Source organism: Lynx rufus, unplaced genomic scaffold (genome assembly GCF_022079265.1).
Source record: "Lynx rufus isolate CCGP_SWC_20201006 ecotype Redwood Valley unplaced genomic scaffold, mLynRuf1.p SCAF_3, whole genome shotgun sequence".
Lineage (NCBI taxonomy): Eukaryota > Metazoa > Chordata > Mammalia > Carnivora > Felidae > Lynx > Lynx rufus.
This window is the reverse complement of record NW_025814845.1, coordinates 195,570,968-195,595,133: the sequence shown is the minus strand read 5'-3', so window position 1 is coordinate 195,595,133 and position 24,166 is coordinate 195,570,968. Positions and strand designations below refer to the sequence as shown.

The 24,166-nt window shown below is 42.1% G+C and overlaps 1 protein-coding gene across 1 annotated transcript; it reads left to right on the top strand.

Moving 5' to 3' along the window:
* The first annotated feature begins 9,900 nt into the window (after positions 1 to 9,900).
* On the top strand, positions 9,901 to 23,937 carry LOC124521252 (beta-defensin 109-like). The gene is made up of 2 exons (XM_047092343.1): positions 9,901 to 9,937; positions 23,732 to 23,937. The coding sequence occupies exons 1-2, from the start codon at positions 9,901 to 9,903 to the stop codon at positions 23,935 to 23,937; spliced, it is 243 nt and encodes an 80-aa protein (XP_046948299.1).
* The last annotated feature ends 229 nt before the right edge of the window (positions 23,938 to 24,166 follow it).

Sequence of the window (24,166 nt, the reverse complement as noted above, 5' to 3'; positions counted from 1 at the left end):
TGAGTGTTTCAGTCAGTTAAGCATCCAAGCATGGCACAGGTCACGATCTCACAGTTCATGACTTCGGGCCCCACATCAGGCTTTGTGCTGACAGTTGAGCCTGGAGCCTGCTTTGGATTCTGTGTCTCTCTCTCTCTACGCCCCTTCCCCTGTTGCACTCTGTCTGTCTGTCTCTCTCTCTCTCTCAAAAAACAAAAATTAAAACAAATAAATAAAAATAAATAAATAAACTTAAAAAAGAAAGAAATGTACACTAAATTTTAATGAATAAAATTTTGCTGCGTATAAGGGATAGCCCAATAATTCTGACTTAAAATACAACAGACCAAATATCATCTGTCTTCCTGTCTTAGAGTTTTGCTGTTCCCTTTACATAACTCTAATAACCTGTTCCTCCTTTTCATCAAGCAGCAGTGCCACGATAGGATTCATTTATAAGAATCTGTTTTATTTGTCCACCTAGAACATGGTCCTCCAGAGTAACCACAGCTTCTATCCCCATAACTTCCCTGGATTCTTGAGGCCTGGCTCAACTACAGGGGCAGACAACAACCCGGAGGAGGTCCAGTCATGCAGAGAACCCACCTCATTCCCTCTCACAGTCCAAAGTATAAAGCCCTGTGCACTGATAACGGGGTAGCAGACAAAGAATCCCGTGCGGCCCCGCTCCAGATACATTCATGTAACCTTCCTTTCTTCCTAGGTTCTTTCAAAGTCACCTGCACCCTGATAATGCTAGAGCCAAGCCTCAGCCCTAAGAATTGGTCCAAACAGCCAGAGAAAAACAAACCTTGCATGAGGATTTAGATGTCGTAAACCAGAAGTCCCGACAGGACAAGGTTTGGCCCCAGCACAGAACTGGCCATGTCTGGAGACACTGTAGTTCTGACCATTAGAAAGGCGCTACTGGCGTCTAATGGCCGGTGGCCAGGGATGATACTAAACACCCTACGGTGGACAGGGATGACCTTGAAGACAGAGAGATGAGAATTATCTGTCCCCAAATGTCGACAGTGCTGAGGTTGAAAAACTGCTATAGGCTTTGAGGCAATGAGAAGAACCAGAAGAAGATCAATGTCTTGCCTCAAGAGCACATCCTGGCCTCCCTAGGAGACCCCAGATCACCTGTAAGTAGGTATGAGGCACCAACCCACTCCCACATCTATTCTTCTGAATTAAAGGCATAGCCTTTAACGCAGCATAGGAAAGAAATTTTTGGACACTCCAGCGTCATTATTAACACAGTTTTTCTTACAGACTGTTTGTCCCTTGCTTTCGCTTCTCCATTGTTTCCTAAGCCTACCAAATTCCTGGCCCAACCAGAATCAGGTCCGATTGTCCAAACGAACCTGATTAATTCACTCCCCGTTCCATGCTTAATCTTTTGCGTGATGCCATGGAACTCTGTTTCCTTAGATGACTTAAAAAGCCATCCAAGCAATTATAAATGAGCGTACAACATAATCACTTAAAACATCTGCACATCAGAGGAAATTATCCCTATTCAAAATGTGGAATGCTGTCTCTGCGGTGGCACCACTGTGTCCCAGAGTGCTCCGGTGACGCTGGGACAGCGGCTGGCAAACTACGCCTCCCAGACTCCTTTGCTGACCTGCTTCCAGTTGAGTCACAACAGACATCAGGCACTGGGGAGGGGGAGGGGGCTGGAGCCTGGAGAAGAGGGGAAGAGCTTCCTTAACCACTCAGCTGCAGTGTCCCCCTTGTTAGGGCACGGCCAGAGCCAACCTCGTCACGCCCACACAGAGACACCAGCAACAGCTAGTTCCTGTCCCCTTTCCGTAGGAAGAGAAGTCTCTTCTCAGAGCTCCAAGGATGCCCACGACATCTGGGCGGCATGTCCTTCCTCAGGAGCTGGAGAGCTGGGAGACCCCTCTGCGGGCTCTTGGTTGCTTCCATTTTGGTGTCCCCCTGTGGGGTAGCACCTGCTGCCTGCCATCATCTCTGGGTAACCTCAGCCCTCCCTTGAGCCCTTCTTTACCTGTGCAACCAATCTGGTTTTAAATTTGTTCAAAATACTGGTACATTCCAGTCACCTGAATCCCGGCTCCTAAAACTCCTGCTGTCACGGCTACTACTTGTGCCCTTCTGTTGCTGCTGCTACGTACTCATCATCCTCTAAATCTGTCAGACAGGTCTAGGTGCCTAACGGATAAAGAGACAAAGCGTAATGAAGGCTGTATTTCATCACGGACAATTGATAGATCAAGTAGGTGAAAAGTACATTAAGACTATAGAGGGGTGCCTGGGTGGCGCAGTCGGTTAAGCATCCGACTTCAGCCAGGTCACGATCTCGCGGTCCGTGAGTTCGAGCCCCGCGTCGGGCTCTGGGCTGATGGCTCAGAGCCTGGAGCCTGTTTCAGATTCTGTGTCTCCCTCTCTCTCTGCCCCTCCCCCGTTCATGCTCTGTCTCTCTCTGTCCCAAAAATAAATAAACGTTGAAAAAAAAAAAATTAAAAAAAAAAAAAAAGACTATAGAGGATCTAAAACAACAGTTTGTAAAGTAAAATCTAGAAAACATATGTTCAACTCTAAACGTTATCAATGTGAGATATAATTTAATTTCTCTTTTCTTTTTTTTTTTTTTTTTAATTTTTTTTTCAACGTTTATTTATTTTTTGGGGACACAGAGAGACAGAGCATGAACGGGGGGGGGGCAGAGAGAGAGGGAGACACAGAATCGGAAACAGGCTCCAGGCTCTGAGCCATCAGCCCAGAGCCTGACGCGGGGCTCGAACTCACGGACCGCGAGATCATGACCTGGCTGAAGTCGGACGCCCAACCGACAGCGCCACCCAGGCGCCCCTCTCTTTTCTTTTTTAAAGTTTATTTACGTTGAGAGAGAAAGAGAGAGAGAGAGGGAGACAGCAAGCTGGAGAGGTGCAGCAGAGAGAGGGAGAGAGAGAGAGAATCCCATGCAGGCCCCACGCTGTCAGCGCAGAGCCCGATGTGGGGCTGGAACTCACAAACTGAGACCACGACCCGAACTGAAATCAAGAGTGATACACTCAACTGACTGAGCCAACGGGGCGCCCCTCAATTTCTCTTTCTACAGAACATCAAAGAGAACTGACCCAAGATCCCCAGTCATTCTAAGTGAAAATAGCACAGACAAGTACATTTGATCATCATGCAGTGTGACCGGAATTTAATAACGAAACGAACACTAAGGTAAGAAAGCATAAAATAATTTAAAAACCTTCTTTTTTTTTTTTTAATTTTTTTTTCAGCGTTTATTCATTTTTTTGGGACAGAGAGAGACAGAGCATGAACGGGGGAGGGGCAGAGAGAGAGGGAGACACAGAATCGGAAACAGGCTCCAGGCTCCGAGCCATCAGCCCAGAGCCCGACGCGGGGCTCGAACTCAGGGACCGCGAGATCGTGACCTGGCTGAAGTCGGACGCTTAACCGACTGCGCCACCCAGGCGCCCCTAAAAACCTTCTTAATAACCAGAAAGGAAATGATAATGAAAATCTTCCTTATACTGACTTACCTAGCAGAGAAGCCAACATTTCTACATACTATACCGGATTATGATGTAAAATAATGTAAAGTGTAAAATGTTATTCAACTGAATGTGATAACAATTCTGACGGTGACTGTGCTCTGCAGTGTATCCACTGAAACATAATTTTCGTGTTTCTTGCTTCTCCACTAGCAGAAGAGCATCACTAAAATCCTCTTCAATATCTACTTAAACATCCGCCAAGGGTTTTAGTACAATTTCAAGCACTTAAAACGTCAATTTCCTCATTATTTAACATACGACACGCTGGTAGGTCCATATATGTAACAGAACACAACAAAATCTTACAGGAATTGTGTTTCCTTCTACACCGCAATCAATATGTGCTGTGGTGTAAATGAAGAATAAAACAGTGCAGTAAAGGTACAGAACGAATGAAAATAATATTTAGCAAGATAAAAAATAAACAAGACAATATTTTTAAATAGTCAGTGGCTCAGTGAGGTTTGGTGGTGGGAGAAGGGGGGTGAGACAGTAGTCATGGTTGGATTAAGGGAGGGGGAGTCGAGCAAAAGTGAAATGGCCACACTGGGAGGGAATCAGAAAATGTGTGAGATTCGCCAGGTTCAAATCCAAAAATGTGGTGGATTTGGCACTCACAGCTCTTGCTGGCTCAGAATCAGTTGGCCATAAGCGCTGATCTGTCTGAATCTCTGAATGAAGCAAAGAGAAGAAACAAAGGAGCAAAAGCTGTAAATGGGTATTTGTGTGCTTTCTTTCCCTGTGATTATATAGCTCCTGGTGACATGAAATGGACTTTGTAACTGACCACTGTCATTGTCTCTGCTCACCTCCTCATTATGGTTATTACCAATAGCAATGATTTTTTTTCAGCAGGATCTAAAATGTCTCTCACAGTTTTATCATGGAGTATTCATTGTTCTTCCTTCTTTCAACAACGAACATAAAGTTGAAAAAGAAACAGCAATGCTTGTTTATCACAGGGAATACTCCTGAACCAATCATTTTTTCCTCATGGTATTTCTTTATTCTCTCTCTCTCCCATCCCATCGCTCTCTCTCTCTCACACACACACACACACACACACACACACACACACACTCACACACACACACTCAGATGCCTAATTGTACACAAGGTTGATAGGGTCATTTGCGTGGCGATTTTACATATTTTTATACATCCCTCTCTTTAACGTGTGGCTGGAAAAGACCTAAAACACAACTGTGACACGTATGGCATCCTCACACCTGAACTCATGCCCTATGAAAGCATTTTTGCCAGAGGACAGACGCACTGTTGTATTATTAGCTATCGATTGTTGCACAACATATTACCCCAAACTTAGAAGCCTGAAAAAACAAGAATTTACTATGTAAACAATTTATGTGGTGAGGCTCAGGTGAGTGCCTCTGGCTCAAGGGCTCTGATGAGGCCCCCATGCACCCACAGTCCAGCTTTTGGCCCGGATTGGGGGTTCACCCGGAGGATGGACTGTGAGTGCATGGGAGGAATCTGCATCCAAGCTCACCTATGTCATTGTTGACAGGGCCCAGGTCTTCATTAGCTAATTGCTAGCGTCATCAGTCCCTTGCCACAAGGGTCTTTTCATAAGGCAGCTCAGAATATGGCAGCCGCTTTACTCAGAGCAACTGAATAAGCCAGAATAAGGGTTAGAGAGGGTAACCAAGATGGAAAAAATGTAACCCAATCTAGAAAGTAATATCCCATCCATTCTGCGGTATCCTATTCCCATGTCCAGCCTCCTCTGAGGAAAGGAGATTGCACAAAGGCATGAAGAAAAGGAGGCAGGGGTCACTGGGCACCATCAGAGGAGCTGAAAATCATAGTATCCAACAGAGTAGATTTTTATCTACAGAGTGCAATGTAGTTTAAAATGAAGTACAATTATCATAGTGATTATTCTGCCAAGATAGCAAAGGATACCTATACTGGGAGAAATTTCCTAAAATCTTAAGCTATGATTGAATTTCAGTAGTGGAATTCCAAGCAATTTAATGTTTTTATGCTTTTCCGTGTTTTCTAGATTCAATTCCAGGTTTTAATTAGAATACAAATACTTAAATACATACGAAAAATCAAGTTAAAAGGATATAACATATAAAAAGAGTTTGGATTATGCTTTCAACATAACAGTGTTGCTGTAAAGATGAAACATGGAACTCTTTTGAAGCATGCTCCGTATCACCTTTGTTACGAAGCCTTTCCTGACATTCTCGTTACCCCTCCCCTCTCCTACCCTTTGGTAGAAACTAATACTATTGCTTTATATAAAATAACCACCGTCTCTTCTGGGTTGTGTCCTTTTCCTAGACTACTGCCCACACTCACTTAACTTTCCGTCTCCCATTATCTGATTGTGATGGATTTGGTGTAGCCCTGGGTTTTGCTGTACGGCCTGATGCATCACAGATACATAAGGCACGATCGATGATTGTACATGCATGCATGCATGGAGCCTACTGGAGAACAGAGCTGACAATGAGGATGTCCTCAGTGTGTGGGAAATGGACAGTATGACCTTCTGCTTTCTCGTCCATGAGTTATCACCACCTTTGTGTACTTTGGCCCTGGAGATTTCCTGTGGGAGCCTGACTTATTCCCTTTTTGTTAGGCTCTACTAACCAAGAACAAACCACAGGCCCAGGAAGCATCATAAATAGCCATGGATGTGCCCGGCTCAGCAACCCCAGGCTCTAAGCATGTCAATGCCTCTTTTCTCCACTGGTCGTTCAGCCATGAGACTCCATGTGTTTCTCTTCACACTCCTCTTTTTGACACTCTTATCTCCAGGTAAGGCGGTGGCTAATTGCTCGGGTCTGCTATCTAGAAAGCTGTCTGGCAGGTCAGACAAGATTCATAAACCTGATATCAACAGCTTCGTTAGTATGATTATAATGCGGTGAAATAGGAAAGAGACAATTCCTTTGCCTGATGCAGTCACATTCTGTTTATCCTTACTCTGTACTTAGGACGCCCTGGTGAGGCATGACAATTGATTCATAGACAGGCAGATCTAAAAGGATTGGATTTCAGAGGCATCTACCATTAGATTTACTCACGAGGTCAGAGGAAAGGATGGAATCCCATCAATGAGATCTAGTGCTAAGGGTCTTTCTTGGGGGAATCTGTCATGTAAGTATTTGGCTCCCAAAAGAATTCAGAGTCAAAACGAAGTAATGATACACAGCTCTCATTATGGGAGAGGTATGTTCATAGTTGTAAAAGTAGGGTTAGGTTGATCTTATGTCTTTTTTTTTTTTTTTTCTCATCCAAAACAGACACTTTTGGAAAATAAAGTAAATGGAGCACTGTTATAACTGTATCACAAGAGGAGACAGAAATTAGAACTATCCCAGCCAAACTGGCCACAGGGTCATTCTGCATAAATGGCATAGACCCAGAATAGGGTTTTAGAAAGAGGATTACAGTCCCCAGGGAAGGGTTACTGAGAAGACCGAATACTGGTCTGCCAAAGCATATATCTGCCAAAGCATATATCTGGTCCCCAAAATGAAGCCAGTAGGAGGAGCATACCCTTTGGAGTGCTCATCCACAAGCTGTGTGGAAGAAATGGTTGAGCTGGGAAATGGAGACAGTAACACCAAAGGAGATGCTCTGCTATCATAAATCCTTAATGCTAAGATGGAAATTAAAAGTTATCAGGTTCAGGGGTGGCTGGGTGGCTCCGGCGGTTAAGGATCCAGCTTCGGCTCAGGTCATGATCTTGTGGTTCATGGGTTCGAGCCCTGTGTCAGTCTCTGTGCTGACAGCTCGGAGCTTGGAGCCTGCTTCAGATTCTGTGTCTCCCTCCTCTCTGCCCCTCTGTCACTCGTGCTTGCTCTCTCTCTCTCTCTCTCTCTCAAAAATAAAACATTAAAAAAAATTTTTTTAGGTTATCAGGTTCAAACTCATCATTTTCAGATGAGATGACTGAGGTCCATAGAAATACTTCACAATTCTATAATTTAAGTATTCATACATGCATCTGAAAAGAATATGTCAGAGTTGCAGAGGCTGATAATCAACTATGTGGAAAGAGTTTAAATAATTTGTATGTCATACAAGATGAGCTGCTATCAATTGGACCAAGCATGTTAAGAAAACACATATCAGGGGCACCTGGGTGGCTCAGTCGGTTTAACGGACGACTTCAGCTCAGGTCATGATCTCACGGTCTGTGAGTTCGAGCCCCGCGTCAGGCTCTGTGCTGACAGCTCAGAGCCTGGAGCCTGTTTCCGATTCTGTGTCTCCCTCTCTCTCTGCCCCTCCCCCGTTCATGCTCTGTCTCTCTCTGTCTCAAAAATAAATAAATAAGGGGCGCCTGGGTGGCGCAGTCGGTTACGCGTCCGACTTCAGCCGGGTCACGATCTCGCGGTCCGTGAGTTCGAGCCCCGCGTCGGGCTCTGGGCTGATGGCTCAGAGCCTGGAGCCTGTTTCCGATTCTGTGTCTCCCTCTCTCTCTGCCCCTCCCCCGTTCGTGCTCTGTCTCTCTCTGTCCCAAAAATAAATAAAAAAACGTTGAAAAAGATTTGAAAAAATAAATAAATAAATAAATAAATGTTAAAAAGAAAGGAAACACATATCAGACAAAATAATCAGTATGTTTGCACTTGGAAATACTTTCTTCTGACATTAAAGGAGGATTTGTTGAGGATATACTAACTGCCAGGCACTGTTCTAAATTTCATATTAGGTAGTAATATATCAAGTGGACTATCGTGTCCACTGAGGAACTATACTGTGACAAAAATAGGGACATATTTCCTGCTTTGATGGAGTTTCCAATGTTAATCTCCCATGTTGTCTACACGCTGCTCTTTTTATCCTTTGCTAAATTTGTTGACAACTCTAAGGATAGGCTGAATCAAGAAGAGTGCATCCATGGGGCACCTGGGTGGCTCAGTCGGTTAAGCACCCGACTTTGTCTCAGGTCATGATCTCACAGTTTGTGAGTTTGAGCTCTGCATCAGGGTCTGTGCTTACAGCTCAGAGCCTGGAACCTGCTTCTGATTCTGTGTCTCATTCTCCCTCTGCTCCTCCCCCACTTGTGCTCTGTCTCTCAAAAATAAATAAAAATGTAAAAAAAATTATTACAAAATAAGTGAAAAGTTAAAGCATAGATGTTTCGGAACCTGAGGTTAGACAGTAAGTGAATGAATTATTTTTGTGAGATTAGTCAAAGTACAAAAAAAGCCCACATTGATTTAACAAGAAATCACGATTGTATATGCTTGCAAATGAAAGATGATTTGCAAAGTGAATTTGAGGACTGCAGGGGGCTTCAGACACATGAATGGATATGAGTAAAGACACCAAGATGTGATGGTCACAGTGTTTTACAGGTTCAGCATGCAGGGATGTTGAGGCAAAATGACTGTGCCTGAAGGCTGGCAAAGAGAATCAGAGGCAGCCTACAGAGCGCCACGTGCTGGGGCAGGAGGGGCTTGCCATGTACTGTGTGGCTCTGATAATGGAATGGACAGACTCATTTACCCTTAGAAACATCTCTTTAAGAAATGAAGAAGATGAACAGGAAGGGGCAGCCTAAAAAGGAATGATCATGGGACTTTACCTGTAAGAGAATACAAATGAGCAATAACTCTGGATGAAGAGACGGGACACGTGAAGGGAACGTGAAAGAGCTATCATTGATTATAGTTAATGAATAAATGAATGCTCTGGAATGATAATTCTTGGGTTCCTGGATAAAGTCAAAGGGTGTTAATCCAGAAAGAAAATACAGTGAGGAGGATGTTTTCATGTGTCTTCATTTTTGAGGCTCAGACAAGGACAGAATGAGGACCAGATTCAACATCTTGAGTTTTAGGAGCCTAGGCATCTTCCAGGTAGAAGCATATAACCTTGAAGACATGGGCCTGATATTCAGATGTGAAATCCCTGCATGAGTCATGTCACTGTTCTGTAATATGTGTCTAAATCTTCAGAAGTATGTGGTAATGCTTAGGGGAAGCCAGTAGCATGAAAAGAGAAGACAAAATAGAGAAGATAAGAAAATGGAAGTAAGGACATGAGAGAATAAGACAGAATCAGAGAAGAGAAAGGAAGAGAATACCATTGAAACAACCAGAAAAAACACCACACAGACTGAGCAAATGGAGAAAAGTTGCTAGGAGCCTGTCAGTGAATTTAAAATGTTGAGCTGGTGAACATCAAACCACGTCAACTAACAGCAACAAGACTTTCAAGAAATCACATGCCACCCGAAGATTTGGTAAAGCTGGAACTAAAATAAGGTCATCAAGGCTATTTTTACAAGTTTTTCCCAGCTTTCTTGAGGTATGATTGACAAGTGTAGATTTATATATTTAAGGTGTACAGCATGAAGATTTATCCATATATTTTCAATACCATGGAGGAACCTGAGGACGTGATGCCAAATGACAGAAGTGAGACACAGAAAGACAAATGCTGCCCGATCTCACTTATATGTGGAATCTAAAAAGTTAAACTCATGGAAGCACGGAGTAGACTGGTGGTTCCCAAGAGCTGGGGGTGAAGGAAATGGGAGGTCGTAAGTTTTCATGGAAATATACATATGTGGAAGCTGGGATGCTTCCACCATTTTCGTTGCCCACAAACATCAGTCCCCTATTTGTGACAGTGTGCCAGGCTCTTTCTTCCCTTTGCCTACAGCTCTGGAGTCCTTCAGAGTAACCCAAAAACTAGTATTTTGAGTGTCAAATTGATTGGTAAGAAAATGAACTCTTATCTAGAAGAAAATGTGGTTCATGCTAGCAGTTCAATCAGGAATGAACTATATAGTGTCTGGTCAAACGTACATGCTCAATAAATAATAATAAGTAAATACTGAATAAGCAAGGAAAAAGAGTGTGGATAGTTTTTTTTTTCTTATTTCACATAAGGCTAACAAGAGTTGTGATCCATCTTGTCATTTTCCAGTCCTTTAAAGAGAAGTATCTATAAAACTAATGAAGAAATTGAAGATAACCTGGAAACTGAGGATAGCTTATTCTTCTAAGAATAAATATAAGACCTTCTGGAGGTTCCTGAGAGAGTGTAAGACAAACATTCTAATAAATGGAGCCTATAAAAGGACTTTCAGCATTCCCACCATTTTTGTTTAGAAATCACCAAAAAACAACATGAGTGAGAAAAAGAATTGAAAATAGCATCTTCAAGTAAACTAGGATATAGATGGAATGTGAGAAAAAGAGGCATATGTCTCCATTTCTTATGAGGTTCCAGCAAAGAACACTTCTAGAAGGTAAGGGCACACCCTAAGAACAAACTCAAAAACATTCCTTAGCAAAACAAAAACAGAATTCACGGGCTATTAGTGGGAGCATCCCAGGGGCCAATAGTGGACTTGACAAACAGATAATTCAGATTAAACCAAGAATGGTGTAAAAAAGCTATATATATGAAATACATAATCTATAGGTGAATCTGGAAGGGTAAGAGAGACATTGTATTGTGAATAACGTTATACTTGCTTATCTCTATTGGTCTGAATAAAAGTAAGAGTTAACACAAATTAATTCCTGGCACATAATGCCACACAAAGCTTTAGGTCTGGGAAAAACTCATCTCATTCAAAAACAGAAGTAATGAAAGGTGAACAGTACTGGAATCTAAACATTTTTTTACATTATGAAAGATGAACAGGCAACAAAATTTTTAAATGCTTTAGACCCAGCAATCCATTCCCATGGGAATATATCCTATATATATATATATATATATATATATATATATATATATAATCTATATGAAAGCAGCATGTGTATAATGTTAATCATCATGACTTTATCTATAAAAACAAAAGATTGGAGATCCCATACCTGATTCCCATCAATCAAAACACAGCTAAATAGGTAATGGCCTGTCTATATACAGATGCTCATAATTATTATAAAGTACAATGACAAATCAATAAGACAAGAAAATGAATGAAGTAGAAGAACTAGAAATGAAAAACACTTGACTATTCTTATTTGCAGTTGACACAACAGTAATGACACACTTAACTATTGCAATCTTGATGGAAATTTCTTCTTTTTTTTTTTTTCTAGTTGCTGGCTATTATAAATAATCTTACTCTAAAAATTCTCTCACATATGTCTTGGTTTCCCTGGAGCACCATCTTAGGGATAGAATGGAATCTTATGATATGAATCCTCAGCTTTACTAGGTGAAAATATACTCTTCTCAAACTGGGGTGAACAAATTTAGAAACCCATTAAGTGTTTGAAAGTGGTAGGAATTAAAAACAGTAGTAGAATTGAAATAGTTGACAACAAAAGTAAATAATCGGGAGGAGTTCAATGATGATGACAAAGCTGTAAAGTCATTGTATTGTTTAAGGGTAAATATTTTGATTAAATTTAGACTTTGCTATATTAAGACCATATATATATATATATATATATATTTTTTTTTTAATTATTGAGAGGGACAGAGTGAGCAAGCAGGGGAGAGGGGCAGAGAGAGAGGGAGAGAGAGAGAATCTTAAGCAGGCTCCATGCCCAGGCTCCATGCTCACCTCACAAACAATGAGATCATGACCTGAGCTGAAATGATGAGTCAGTTGCTTAACTAACTGAGCCACCCAGGCACTCCAAGAATATAAGTTTTAATTCTATGAGAACTACTCTAAGAATGGGGACAAAGGCTGAATTTCCCAACTAATAAAAAAAATGTGATGCTTAAAAACAATCCAGTAGAAAAGAGAAATTGAGTGAGAGAAAAGGAACAGAGACTAGGCAAACAGAAAAGAAAGATGGTAGAAATAAACTCAAATATATCAGTGATGACACTAAAATGCAAACAGGTTACTTTTCTATTTCAAATCGAAGATGGTCAGTGCTTATTTTAAAAATAAACTCAACTACATGGTACTAAACTAAAAGAAAAAACAAACAAAAACACCTACAATGTAAGCATTCATAAAGGTTAGAAAGAAAAGGAGAGTGTTATGAGCTAAATTGCGTCCCTCCAAAAATGCATCTTTTAAGTTTTTTTTTTAATGTTTATTTATGAGAGAGAGCCCCCACATGCAAGCAAGTGGGGGAGGGGCAGAGAGAGGGAGACACAGAACTGGAAGCAGACTCCAGCCTCCACAGACTGTCTGCACAGAGCTCCAGATGAGGCTTGAACTCACAAACTGTGAGATCATGTCCTGAGCCAAAGTCGTATGCTTAACTGATTGAGCCACCCAGGAGCCCCTGGTGTGTGTTTGTTTGTTTGTTTGTTTGTTTGTTTGTTTTGAGAGAGAGAAAGAGAGAGAGAGAACATGTGAGTGGGGAAGGGGCAGAGAGAGAGGGAGACAGAGAATCCCAAGCAGGCTCCACGCTGTCAGTGCAGAGCCCGACGCAGGGAATGATCCCATGAACCATGAGATCATGACCTGAGCCGAAAGCAAGAGTTGGACACTTAACCAACTGAGCCACCCAGGCACCCCTAAAAATGCGTATGTTAAATCCTAAGTCTTGGTACCTCAGAATGTGAGCATATTTGGGAACGGGGGTTTTACAGTAGTGACTAAGTTAAAACAAAGTCATTACGGTGGGACCTAAGCCAATATGACCGGTGTCCTTAAAAGAGGAGGAAATTTGGACACAGGCACATACAGAAGGAACACAGTATGAAGACAGAATGAGAAGATGGCCATCTACAAACAATGAGATGGAACCGATCCTTCCCTCGGGTTTCTCAGAAAGAATCTGAAAGCACTACATCCGACTACAGAACACACATTTTTCAGTTCAGCCAAAGAATTTATAAAAATGACCATACACTCAAACATAAAGCAAGCATCAAAATTTAAAAAAATCTAAATTATTAGCATATTAAATCACCATTATACATTTCTAACTTACACGATGTTATATGTCAGTTCTATCTCAGGAAAGCTGGAAAAAAATAAAATAGTAAAATTTTGCAAAATTGGGGAACAACTTCTTTGAACCTAATTTGTTTAAGCCAGAAATCATTAACAAAAATATAAATATTTGGAAATGCAGAAATATACTTCTACAAAAAGCACGCATCAAAGGAAACATCAATATGAAAATTAGCAAGTAAATTACACTGAAATAAGCTACATGAAGGTAAGTTAGAATTTAGAGAAACACATGAAAGAGACACAAATAGGTAAAAGAATCACCAAAACAAAAAGTTGGTGTTTTAAAGACTAATAATCTGGGGACACTGATCAAGAAAAAATGAGACATACTTAAAATGACCACCTCAGGATTGAACAGGCTGGAATCACAGCAGATGCCCCAGACAGCCAGAGAAAAGGAAAGGGTAGGATGAATTTGCACACTGGGTCCCATTCCCTCTTGTGCATTTAGAAACCAATCCCTAGTGGCCATTCTTCCCTCATGTTCATATCATCAATTTTATTTCTGCTGGATTGTTACCGTTAGCATACAAGCATGCTGTTCTTTCTCCTATTAAAAAAAAAACAAACAAACTTTTTTTTCCTCTTCTTCCAATGCCAGCTAGCACCCTCTTTCTTTGCTCCATTTGGTAGTAAAGCACCTCAAGATAGTCATCCACATTTTCCACCTCCAGTCCTTCTTCTCGAATCCCTAAGTATATTCTGAGCAGACATTCTTCCGACCCTCTCCCTGCTACTTGAGCTGGGCTTGCTGGTCACCAAGGGTCCCCACATTGCTGGATCTAACGGTCACCAACTGTTGTGACCTTACTTGGCCAATCATCAGCATTTAAAACAGATGGTCGCTCACTCCTTCATCATATACTTTCTTCAGTTGGCTTCCAGGGTAGTGCATTCACCTGATTCACAGCCTGCCTCCCTGGACCTGCCTCCTCCATTTCCTTAGCTACTCCCACCTCTTGTCCCAGTGTCCGCCATATTGGGGAGACCCAGCTCTCAGTTCCTGGGCCTCTTCTCTTCCCTCTCCCCATCTACTCCTTGGGGCTAGTCCCATCCTTTTAAATTCTCCTCTTGGACTTCTCTTCTCAACTCCAGACTTGTAACAAATATCCAATGGCATAATTTCTATCTCTGGTTTAATTTCAAAGGTAACATACCCAAATCTGAATTCCTGATTTCCCTCCATACAGTTTTCCCCCATTACAGGGTGCCGTAGCTGGCACTCCATGGACCTACTCTTGGCTCTGATGCATCCCCTCCACCCTCAGTAGGCCTCCACATGGGCACCTTAGGAGGTCCCCCTCAGGGCTCCTGTCTATGTCCAGCCTTGGACAGAAGCTGCTCCATACTCAGTGAAAGGTCAGAGTGTCTCCAGAATCTCCCTTGGCATCCCTGCCCTGCCATGCATCAGACTGCATTAGACTCTCTACTTGTGTACCTGTGAGGGAATTCTCTTACCTTCTCCACATCCTCTACAGTTTCACACAGCTGCTGCCTTGTACAAGGCAGGGCAAGACTTTGTCTCAGGGACAAAGTCTCTGCCTTAGGGTGAGACTTCACAATTCTGCTCGGGTTCAAATTTCAGTAGCCCCTACGTGCCTGTCCCTCCAACAGGTCACAGACCTGTTGCTCTCCACCCAATTTTCTAAAAAACACTCAATGGAAGGGCATGACAAAAGAGTGAGTCTGATGTATCTGGGACCCAGTGATACGATAATGCTACAAAAGCCCACACTCAGACCTTAAACATTTGTTTGAAGTTCAGCTGTTTCCTTTTTATCTCCTGAAGGGGCTGATTCCTCTTTCCGTGCATCCACACATAAAAACACATGTGGGCCCCCTCCCTTTTACTTCTCTTAATTTTTAATTTTTCCAGATTTACTGAGATGTCAATGACATATAACATTGTGTGAGTTTAAGATGAACAATTTGATTTGATACACGTTAATATTGTGAAACGTTTACCACACACGGTAGGGTAATGTCCTTTACCTCATATAATTACCATTTTGTTGTCGTTCCCATGAGAACATTAAATCTCTACTCTCCTAACAACTTTCAAGTATACAATATAGAATTGTTAACTATAGTCACCATGCTGTATATTACATCCCCAGAACTTAATTCATCTTATAATTTAGAGTTTGTACACTTTGACCAAGATCTTCCCGTTTCTCCACCTCTCAGCCACAATTCCACAGTCTGTTTCTATGAGATTGATATTAGATTTCATATATAAGTTAGATCATACAGTATTTGTCCTTCTCTAATTTTACACAGCATAATGCCATCAAGGTCCATCCACGTTGTCATGAATGGCAGGATTTCTTTTTTGTCTGGCTGAATTATATTCCATATTTATATACACAACAGATTTCTCATCCATCATCCATTGATGGGCTCTTAGATTGTTTCCATGTCTTGGCTATTGTGAATTGAATAATGCTTTGATCCACATAAGAATGCAGATATCTCTTCAAGACAGTAATTTCATCTCCTTCACTCAAAAGTGAGACTGCTGGATCGTGTGGTAGTTCTCTTTTTAATTGTTTGAAGAGTGGTTACACCAATTTACATTCCCACCAACATGTACCAGTGTGCCATGTCTTCTCCACTTCCTCACCAGTGCTTACTATCTCTTGTCTTTTTGATGATAGCTATTCAAACAGGTATGAGGTGACATCTCATTGTGGTTTTGATTGGCATATCTCTGATGATGAGTGATGTTGAGCACATTTTCATGTTCTTGCTGGCTATTTGGTAGTCTACTCTGGGAAGATGTCTATTCAGGTCCTCTGCCATATTTTAATTGGATTACTTGAGGGGTTTCTTTTTTTGCTTTTGAGTTGTTATGTGCCTTCCTTATATATTTTGGATATTAATCCCTTATGAAATACATGATTCGCAAAAATTTTCTCACATTCTGTAGTCTGTCTTTTCATTTTGTTGAATATTTCTTTAGCAGTGCAGGAACTTTTCTGTTTGCTAATGTCCCACTTGTTTATGTTTGCTTTTGTGGCTTGTGCTTTTGGTGTCATCCAAATAACCACTGCCACGACCAAAGTCAAGGCAAATTTTTTCCTGTTTTCTTCTAGGACTTTTACAACTTTGGGTCTTACACTGAAGTCTTTAATCCATTTTGAGTTAATTATATAGATCATATATATATCATGTCATCTGCAAACAGAGACAATTTTACTTCTTCATTTCCAATTTGGACCCATTTTTTTTCTTTTTCTTGCCTGATTGCTCTAGCGAGGATTTCCAGTACTTATGTTGAATAGGAGTATTGACAGTGGAAACCCTTGCTTGTTTTCTGATCTAGAGGGAAAGACTTCAGACTTCTACCACTGAGTATGATGTTAGCTGTGGGTTTGTCATATTTGACCTTTATTATGTTTAGGTATGTTACTTTTACACCCAATTTATTGAGTGTTTTTACATGAAAAGATATTGAATTTTGTCAAATGCTTTTTCTTCACTTATTGAAATAATCAGATGATTTTTACCTTTCATTCTATTAATGGGGAATAGCACATTGATTGATTTGCATCAATTAAGCCATCCTTGCATCCCAAGGAAAAGTCATTCTTTTTTTTTTTTTAATTTTTTTTCAACGTTTATTTATTATTTTTGGGACAGAGAGAGACAGAGCATGAACAGGGGAGGGGCAGAGAGAGAGGGAGACACAGAATCGGAAACAGGCTCCAGGCTCCGAGCCATCAGCCCAGAGCCTGACGCGGGGCTCGAACTCACGGACCGCGAGATCGTGACCTGGCTGAAGTCGGACGCTTAACCGACTGCGCCACCCAGGCGCCCCATGGGAGAAGTCATTCTTGATCATGGTATATGATCCTATTAATGTGCTGTTAAATTCAGTGTGTCTGTATTTTGTTAAGAATGTTTGTATCTATCTTCATCCAGAATATTGGTCTGCAGTTTGTTTTTTTTTTTAATTTTTAATGTTTATTTATTTTTGAGAGAGAGACAGAGAGACAGAGCATGAGCAGGGAAGGGGCAGAGAGAAAGGGAGACACAGAATCTGAAGTAGGCTCCAGGCTCTGAGCTGTCAGCACAGAGCCCGATGCAGGGCTTGAGCTCACAAACTGTTAGATCATGACCTGAGCCAAAGTTGGACACCCAACCAACTGAGCCACCCAGGCGCCCTTGGTCTGTAGTTTTCTTGAAGTGTCCTTATCTGGCTTTGTTGTCAGAATAATGCTGGCCTTGTCAATTGAGTTTGGGAGTGTCCCCTCCTCTTCAATTTTTCAAATCCAGGTCCGTAAGCTGCTGTGGGGCCCTTGGCTGTTGGCGTGCATTTTCTTTTTTTTTTTTTTTTTAATATTTTTTTTTCAACGTTTATTTATTTTTGGGACAGAGAGAGACAGAGCATGAGCAGGGGAGGGGCAGAGAGAGAGGGAGACACAGAATCGGAAACAGGCTCCAGGCTCTGAGCCATCAGCCCAGAGCCCGACGCGGGGCTCGAACTCACGGACCGCGAGATCGTGACCTGGCTGAAGTCGGACGCTTAACCGACTGCGCCACCCAGGCGCCCCTGGCGTGCATTTTCATGACTGCAGGATCTCACCATCAGCGGACACAGCAACGGAGGCCAAAAACAGGCATCGGACCAGAGGTGTGCAGGTGCACAGCCTCAAAGTGCACACGTGGCATGGGGGTCAGTTGTGGGGGTCTACGCTAATGTCTTGCACGAGAGAAGCCACAGAGGCCTAGGCTGGATGCTGGTGTAGGTTCCCAGCTCTGGTGAGGGCAGGGCAGGGCAGGGCAGGGGAAGGAGTAGGAAGGGACTCAGTGGCTGGCATCAGTGACCAAGGACCTCTGTGGGGTGAAAACCCGGTGAAACCTTCAGGGCTCTGTTTCTTCTGGCCACTGGTTTCTTCTACAGCAAAAGTTGCTGGGGTCCTGGCAGAGCAAGTCACTGGGGACAGCAGTCACCAGCTGCATGTGGTGGTTATGGTAGCCCCTGCTTTTCTCCTCTGTTCCTAGCCACCTCCACACATCACGGCTTTGCCAGTCTGGGTGGGGTAAAACTGAAACAGCTCCTTCAGGAGGCCCCCCAAAGGCCAGGGAAGTTGTGGCTCACCTGCCTCTTCCCTTCCCTGATAGGGGGGCTCTTTCTAGATGGGGACATCCCCCTTGGGGCTGAGCATGCTGACCTTGGGGATGGGATGGCACAGGTAATCTGATGCCATTCTTTCCCTTCGTGTACGTTATTCTCAGGGTTTTGTTTTGCTTCTTGCTCTGTGGCTTCTTGAGTGCACAGCAGAGCTCTTCCAGGGTGGTTTTTGCTCACAGATAGCTAACTGTTCATCTTCGTGGTGGGGGGGACGGAGGCTGGGCTCTCCCACACCCCCACCGTGGTGATGTCACTCCCTCCCCTTTCAGTACGGCCTTATCACTTTGGATTTTAGTTAATTAGCTTTCTCTGAGCACTCAGCTCTGGGCTGAGCTTTTAACAAACTATGATCTATGAATTATCCAGCTTGCTCTCTTTTTCAGGAAAAGAGCAATTCCTTTTGTAACGTTTTACATCCTAAACAGAAGTAGAAGTTCACTCCTGTCCTTTTTCAAACCTCATATGTTGGAGAGTATTATTATTACTGTCATCAATTTCATGGTATTTACTAGAATTCTACCTTGGCTCTGAGACCACCTTCTGTCTGTGTTAAACTCTTTCTTCATAGTGTATGTCCTCTAGAACTTCCTTAGAGGTAGGTATATTGGTGGTGAGTCATTTCAGTCTTTATGTGTGAATCTGTAAATGTTATCCTTATTCTGGAAAGAAAGCATGTCTGAGAACACAATTCCATCCCAGCAGGTATTTTCTCACAGTCCATCTTCTTTGACTTTCACTTTACTGCCATAGCTTATCATTTATTTTTTTTATTTTAATTTTTAATTTTAAGTTTTTATTTATTTACTTTGAAAGAAACAGAGTGAGCGTGAGCCTGGGAGGAGCAGAGAGAGAAAGAATCCCAAGCAGGCTCAGCTGTGTCAGTACAGAGCCTGATGTGGGATTCCAACCACAAACCGTGAGATCATGACCTGTGCCAAAATTAAGAGTCAGAGGCTTAATTTCATTTTAAGTGTTTTGTCCTTTTTTTCCCAACGTTTTTATGATCTACCATTTGTTTTGTTTTATAACTTAATGTGAATCTCTTTTATATTATCAGTTAGGAGTGCTTTTTTATCTTGAATCTGTGGATTTGTATTTTTTCCATCATTTCCAGGGAATCTGTTTAGACTTCCTCCTCTTATTCCTCTCTTGTCTCGGCTTTTAATTTAATAAATGTGAGACCTTGTGTATCAGTACTAAGTTCTGGGTAAATAAATTGGATGTATCTTTCATTCATTAATTCTCTTGTCACCTTGTGTCTAATAATTGGTCATTAATACCTTCATTTATTTTTTCAAAAAAGTTTTTTTTCACTTCTAGAAGTTTCTATTTTTCAAAACTGCCCACTTATTCTATCATCTATATTACCTCCTTGTTGCTCGTACAGCTTTGTGATAGTAGGTTTTATTTCTCTAAACAATGTGATACATAGATGTTTAATTATTTGTCACATTGGTCATGCCAATACTTTTAGTCCTTGAGGGCCCAAATATGTTGTTTATTTCATTCACTTTTGCTCATGGTGCCTTACCTTGCTGATCACGTCATGGTGAAGTCATTGGTTGTCCTTAGTCCACCAGTATCCTATGGATCTAAGTTGAGAATGTGTCTCTGTTACCATCCAAAGCTACCACCATGAAACCTCCTCCATGATCTTCTCAGTGCAGGAGCTGCAGGTTTAACAAACTGCCACTGCTGCTATTCCAGGAGTAAGGACCGCCGTCAGCACTGCTGATAGTAGTGCCGACCTTCTAGAAACCCCACCCCAGCCAGCCGACCAGTGCAGAGCCCCACTGCTCAAGCTTCAGTTCGAAGACTTGTTTTTCCTGAAGGAGCGAGTAGTCTAGGACACTGGCCTACCACTTTCAAGAATAGCGGTGTTTCAGAGATACTACGATCCATTTGTTTCATGATGGCAGTCACTTGAGAGTATCTAATTTGCAATTGTGGCCAAAAGCCTAAATCGTTCTCTCAATCTCATCATATTTGTTCTGCATCTTCCAGGAACTTCTGTTTCTGATGTACTGATGGTACTCTGTGCCTTGGGGCACTCCTACAGATTCTTTCAAAATGCTACCCACAAAATTCCAATAGCATCTGGGGAGGAATAGAAGGAGAGCAAAACCAGTATGCTCAAGTCACCACTGACCTCTTATCACTGATGGTGTTGTCCACAAATTTCAGAACTCTATTTGTAGCAGGATTCTCATGGGACACCAAGGCCTTTCCTTCCAGGAAGCAGCTTTATTCGTGCTAGCACAGGCTCAGTGGGCTAAGAATCAAAAGGCTGAGCCCCGAATGCAGCGGGGTGTAGCCTTTTATACAATTTCTACTTCTTTGTCTCCCGCACATGGTAACATACAGACATGCTATCTGATTGGGTGGTCTACGTCACAGGGTCGTGAGGAATGTCACATACAGACATACAGTCTGGATGGACACAGGCAAAGTTACTGAGTTGTGTCAGAGCTATGGATACGTGTATAGGAGTTGATTGGGCTACGTTGCCTTCCTTTGTTTTGAGAAGGCCTCCACCACATTCCTGAGGAAGGGGCTGTTCCCCTACCACATATTAATACACTATCAACAGTGGACATTCTTCTTTCCCTTCTGATTTTCATGGGACTAAGGCTAGTATTTTACTATGAAGTGCTATATGGATATTTTTTATGTTCAGATGAATTGAAATTTGGTTAAGGTAATATTCTTCTCTTCCTATTTTTAAAATAATGTTTATCAGAAATCAATGTTGATTTTCTTTTCAAGTCTCTCCTCCCAAATACATATTTAAATTACTCGATCCACTGGGTATATTGTCTATGTCATTCTGCTACAGTAAACAGGGACATTATCACCAAATTTTAATCTAAAAATACTGTCTTACCATTCTTAGCTAGGAAAGGCCTCAATAGGCAAATATAAATAAAAGTAATGTGACAACTGAAAAATTTTTATTTGATGGGATCTATTCATTATTGAGTGGACCTTCAGTTACATCATGGGTGGGAAAGCCTTGACACTATGCAAATTCTCAATACAGAGGTGAAACCAATTGGAGCTATTAACTGTCTTCTCCTACCTCTTCCTTAGGTGGCTTTTCTACTGGACAGTGATTTTGAGGATTGTACTGCCAGGTCATCAGCTCTACCATTAGAGAGTTTCCTATTAAATTAACTTGGCTCTAATGTGAGTCATCTGGAGAAAGAATGGCCTGGACATGATGACAAATTTTCAGCTTTTTAGAGTCAACTGGTGTGTGTAGAATAGATGAGTACCACCACAGATCCACACGATCTGTTTTCCTGAAACTTCACCTTACCCCCGAGCTAAACAGATAGGAGAAAGAAGGAGATGGGAACGGTAAAAAAACAACATTTAAAATTCTTTTTAACGTTTATTTATTTTTGAGAGAGACAGGGACAGAGTGTTAGTGGGGGAGGAGCAGAGACAAAGGGAGACAGAATCCAGAGGAGGCTCCAGGCTCTGAGCTATCAGCACTGAGACCGACGTGGGGCTCGAACTCACACACTGTGAGATCATAATCTGAGCTGAAGTCGGACACTTAACCAACTGAGCCACCCAGGCGCCCCAAGTAAAAAACAACATTTTAAAAGGAGAATGGGCATACAGATTCTTAAGGCAGCTGTTGCATCAGGTCCAGGAACCTGCAAGCTTACTCTGGCCTGTGAACCACACATGATCTTCATTCTGTCTTATCTCATCTCATTTCTTACCAAACCGTTTTTTTTTCCATAGTGCTCCACCTACACAGGTCTTTCTGTTTTTCCAATACACTAAGGAAGGGACCTAGCTATTCTGTATGCTTAACATGCCCTCACACGAATACGTGCTTGGCTTCTTCACACCCGTCATTCAGACCTCAGTTCAAATGCAACATCCTCAGAAAGCCTCTCTCTGTCTGTTCCATTAACTGCATCCTCCAGACGATATCTGGTCAGTTACTGTATTATTTTGTTCTAAACACTGCTTTCCTAAATTAGCTTAGCAACCTAATTTTGCATGGTCAGATTTTATTCACTGAAGTTAAGTCCTGTAAGAATAAGAAACATTTCTTCCATTGTCACTGTTCTGTTGCTAGCAAAGAAAAATATCTGGTGACTGGAAGATGCTCAGCAAATATTTGTCGAAGATCCATATAAAGGAGCAACAACGAAGGAATCGGTGTGTTGAGAACATATATGTGAAAGGGAAATGCAATGGGGTCACTTATGTTAAGGGGTTTTAAAATGGAGCCGGGAGGCCCTTTAGGGGGTGGGCTGTATGCACGCCCTCACCTGCGGAGCCATAAACTTTTGATCTGGGCCAATCGCAAATATTCCACGGACTCAGCCCGAACACCTGGCTACAGAACGCGATTTTGCGTAGTGACGGCCTTAGCAACCAGCCATATTCAGTCAAGATCAGCTTTGCTGCCGCCAACACCAATCAAAAATTCTTCGTGAACGACGTATATAATGCATTCCCTTTTTGCTCTGAGAACCTTTTTGCTCTAGGCGCACCCGGGTGGCTCAGTCAGTGGGGCGTCTGACTCTTGATTTTGGCTCAGGTCATGATCTCACAGTGTGTGGGTTTGAGCCCCACATCGAACTCTGTGCTGACAGTACAGAGCCTGCTTCAGATTCTCTGTCTCCCTTTCTCTCTGCCCCTACCCCACTTGTGCACTCTCTTATGCTCTCTCAAAATAAATAAACATTAAAAAAATTAAAACAAAAAAAAAACCTTTTTGCTTTAAGAACTTTTGCTTCCTAGTAGGACACTCTCTGAGTTGCCACTCAAATCTGTGTACCCCAAATTGCAATTCTCTGATCCCATATAAACTCTCTTGCTTAATTTTTGCCTCCTCACAATTTTATGTTGATATGTATTTTTGTCCACCCCCTTGTTCCAGTTTGACATTTACCAAAGTTCTTACTGAAGCAAAAATTAGCAATGCCAGGAATTTATGAGAGAAGGAGGGAGGGGGTTGTTAACATTTGGGCTGTTGGGTAGAAAAGGACAGTGAAGGTGATGGGACAATTGAATAAGTCCTCTGTCCAGCTTCTTTTCTGCACACAGAACTGGTCCCGCCAGAATACGTCCACCCTCACACGTGACAGGGCTCAGGGTCTTACGCTCCACTCGTGAACTAATTATTGCACTGCCTCTCTTCTTCTGCAGTAAGAAGTGGTATGGCTTCTGCTGAAAACCATTGTCTAAATCTGTCTGGCATTTGCAGAAGAGACATCTGCAAAATCACAGAGGATCAGATTGGAGCCTGTAAAAGAAGATGGAAGTGCTGTAGATCTTGGTGGATTCTGGTTCCAATTCCAACCCCACTTATCTATTCAGATTATCAAGCACCCCTTAAGCATAAGTTGAAATGAAACTAGGGAAAGCATCAGAAGGAAAGTTTCTGCATCTAAAACATTGGAATATACATAAACGCTTCCAGCTTTATTACCAATTCCTATTATCCCTTGTCAATAAAAACAAATAAATATGGGTTTCAAATCTCCAGATACTACTTCTTTGTGACTCATCTTCAGATTCACACAATCTCTTTAAAAGCAAGGAAGCCAGGGTGCCTGGGTGGCTCAGTTGGTTGAACGCCCA

Excerpts from the sequence above, each read along its gene's own strand:
- LOC124521252 (XM_047092343.1), top strand. The coding sequence starts at position 9,901 with ATGGAGGAACCTGAGGACGTGATGCCAAATGACAGAA. Across the intron at positions 9,938-23,731 it reads CGTGATGCCAAATGACAGAA|TAAGAAGTGGTATGGCTTCT; the intron begins GTGAGACACAGA and ends CTTCTTCTGCAG.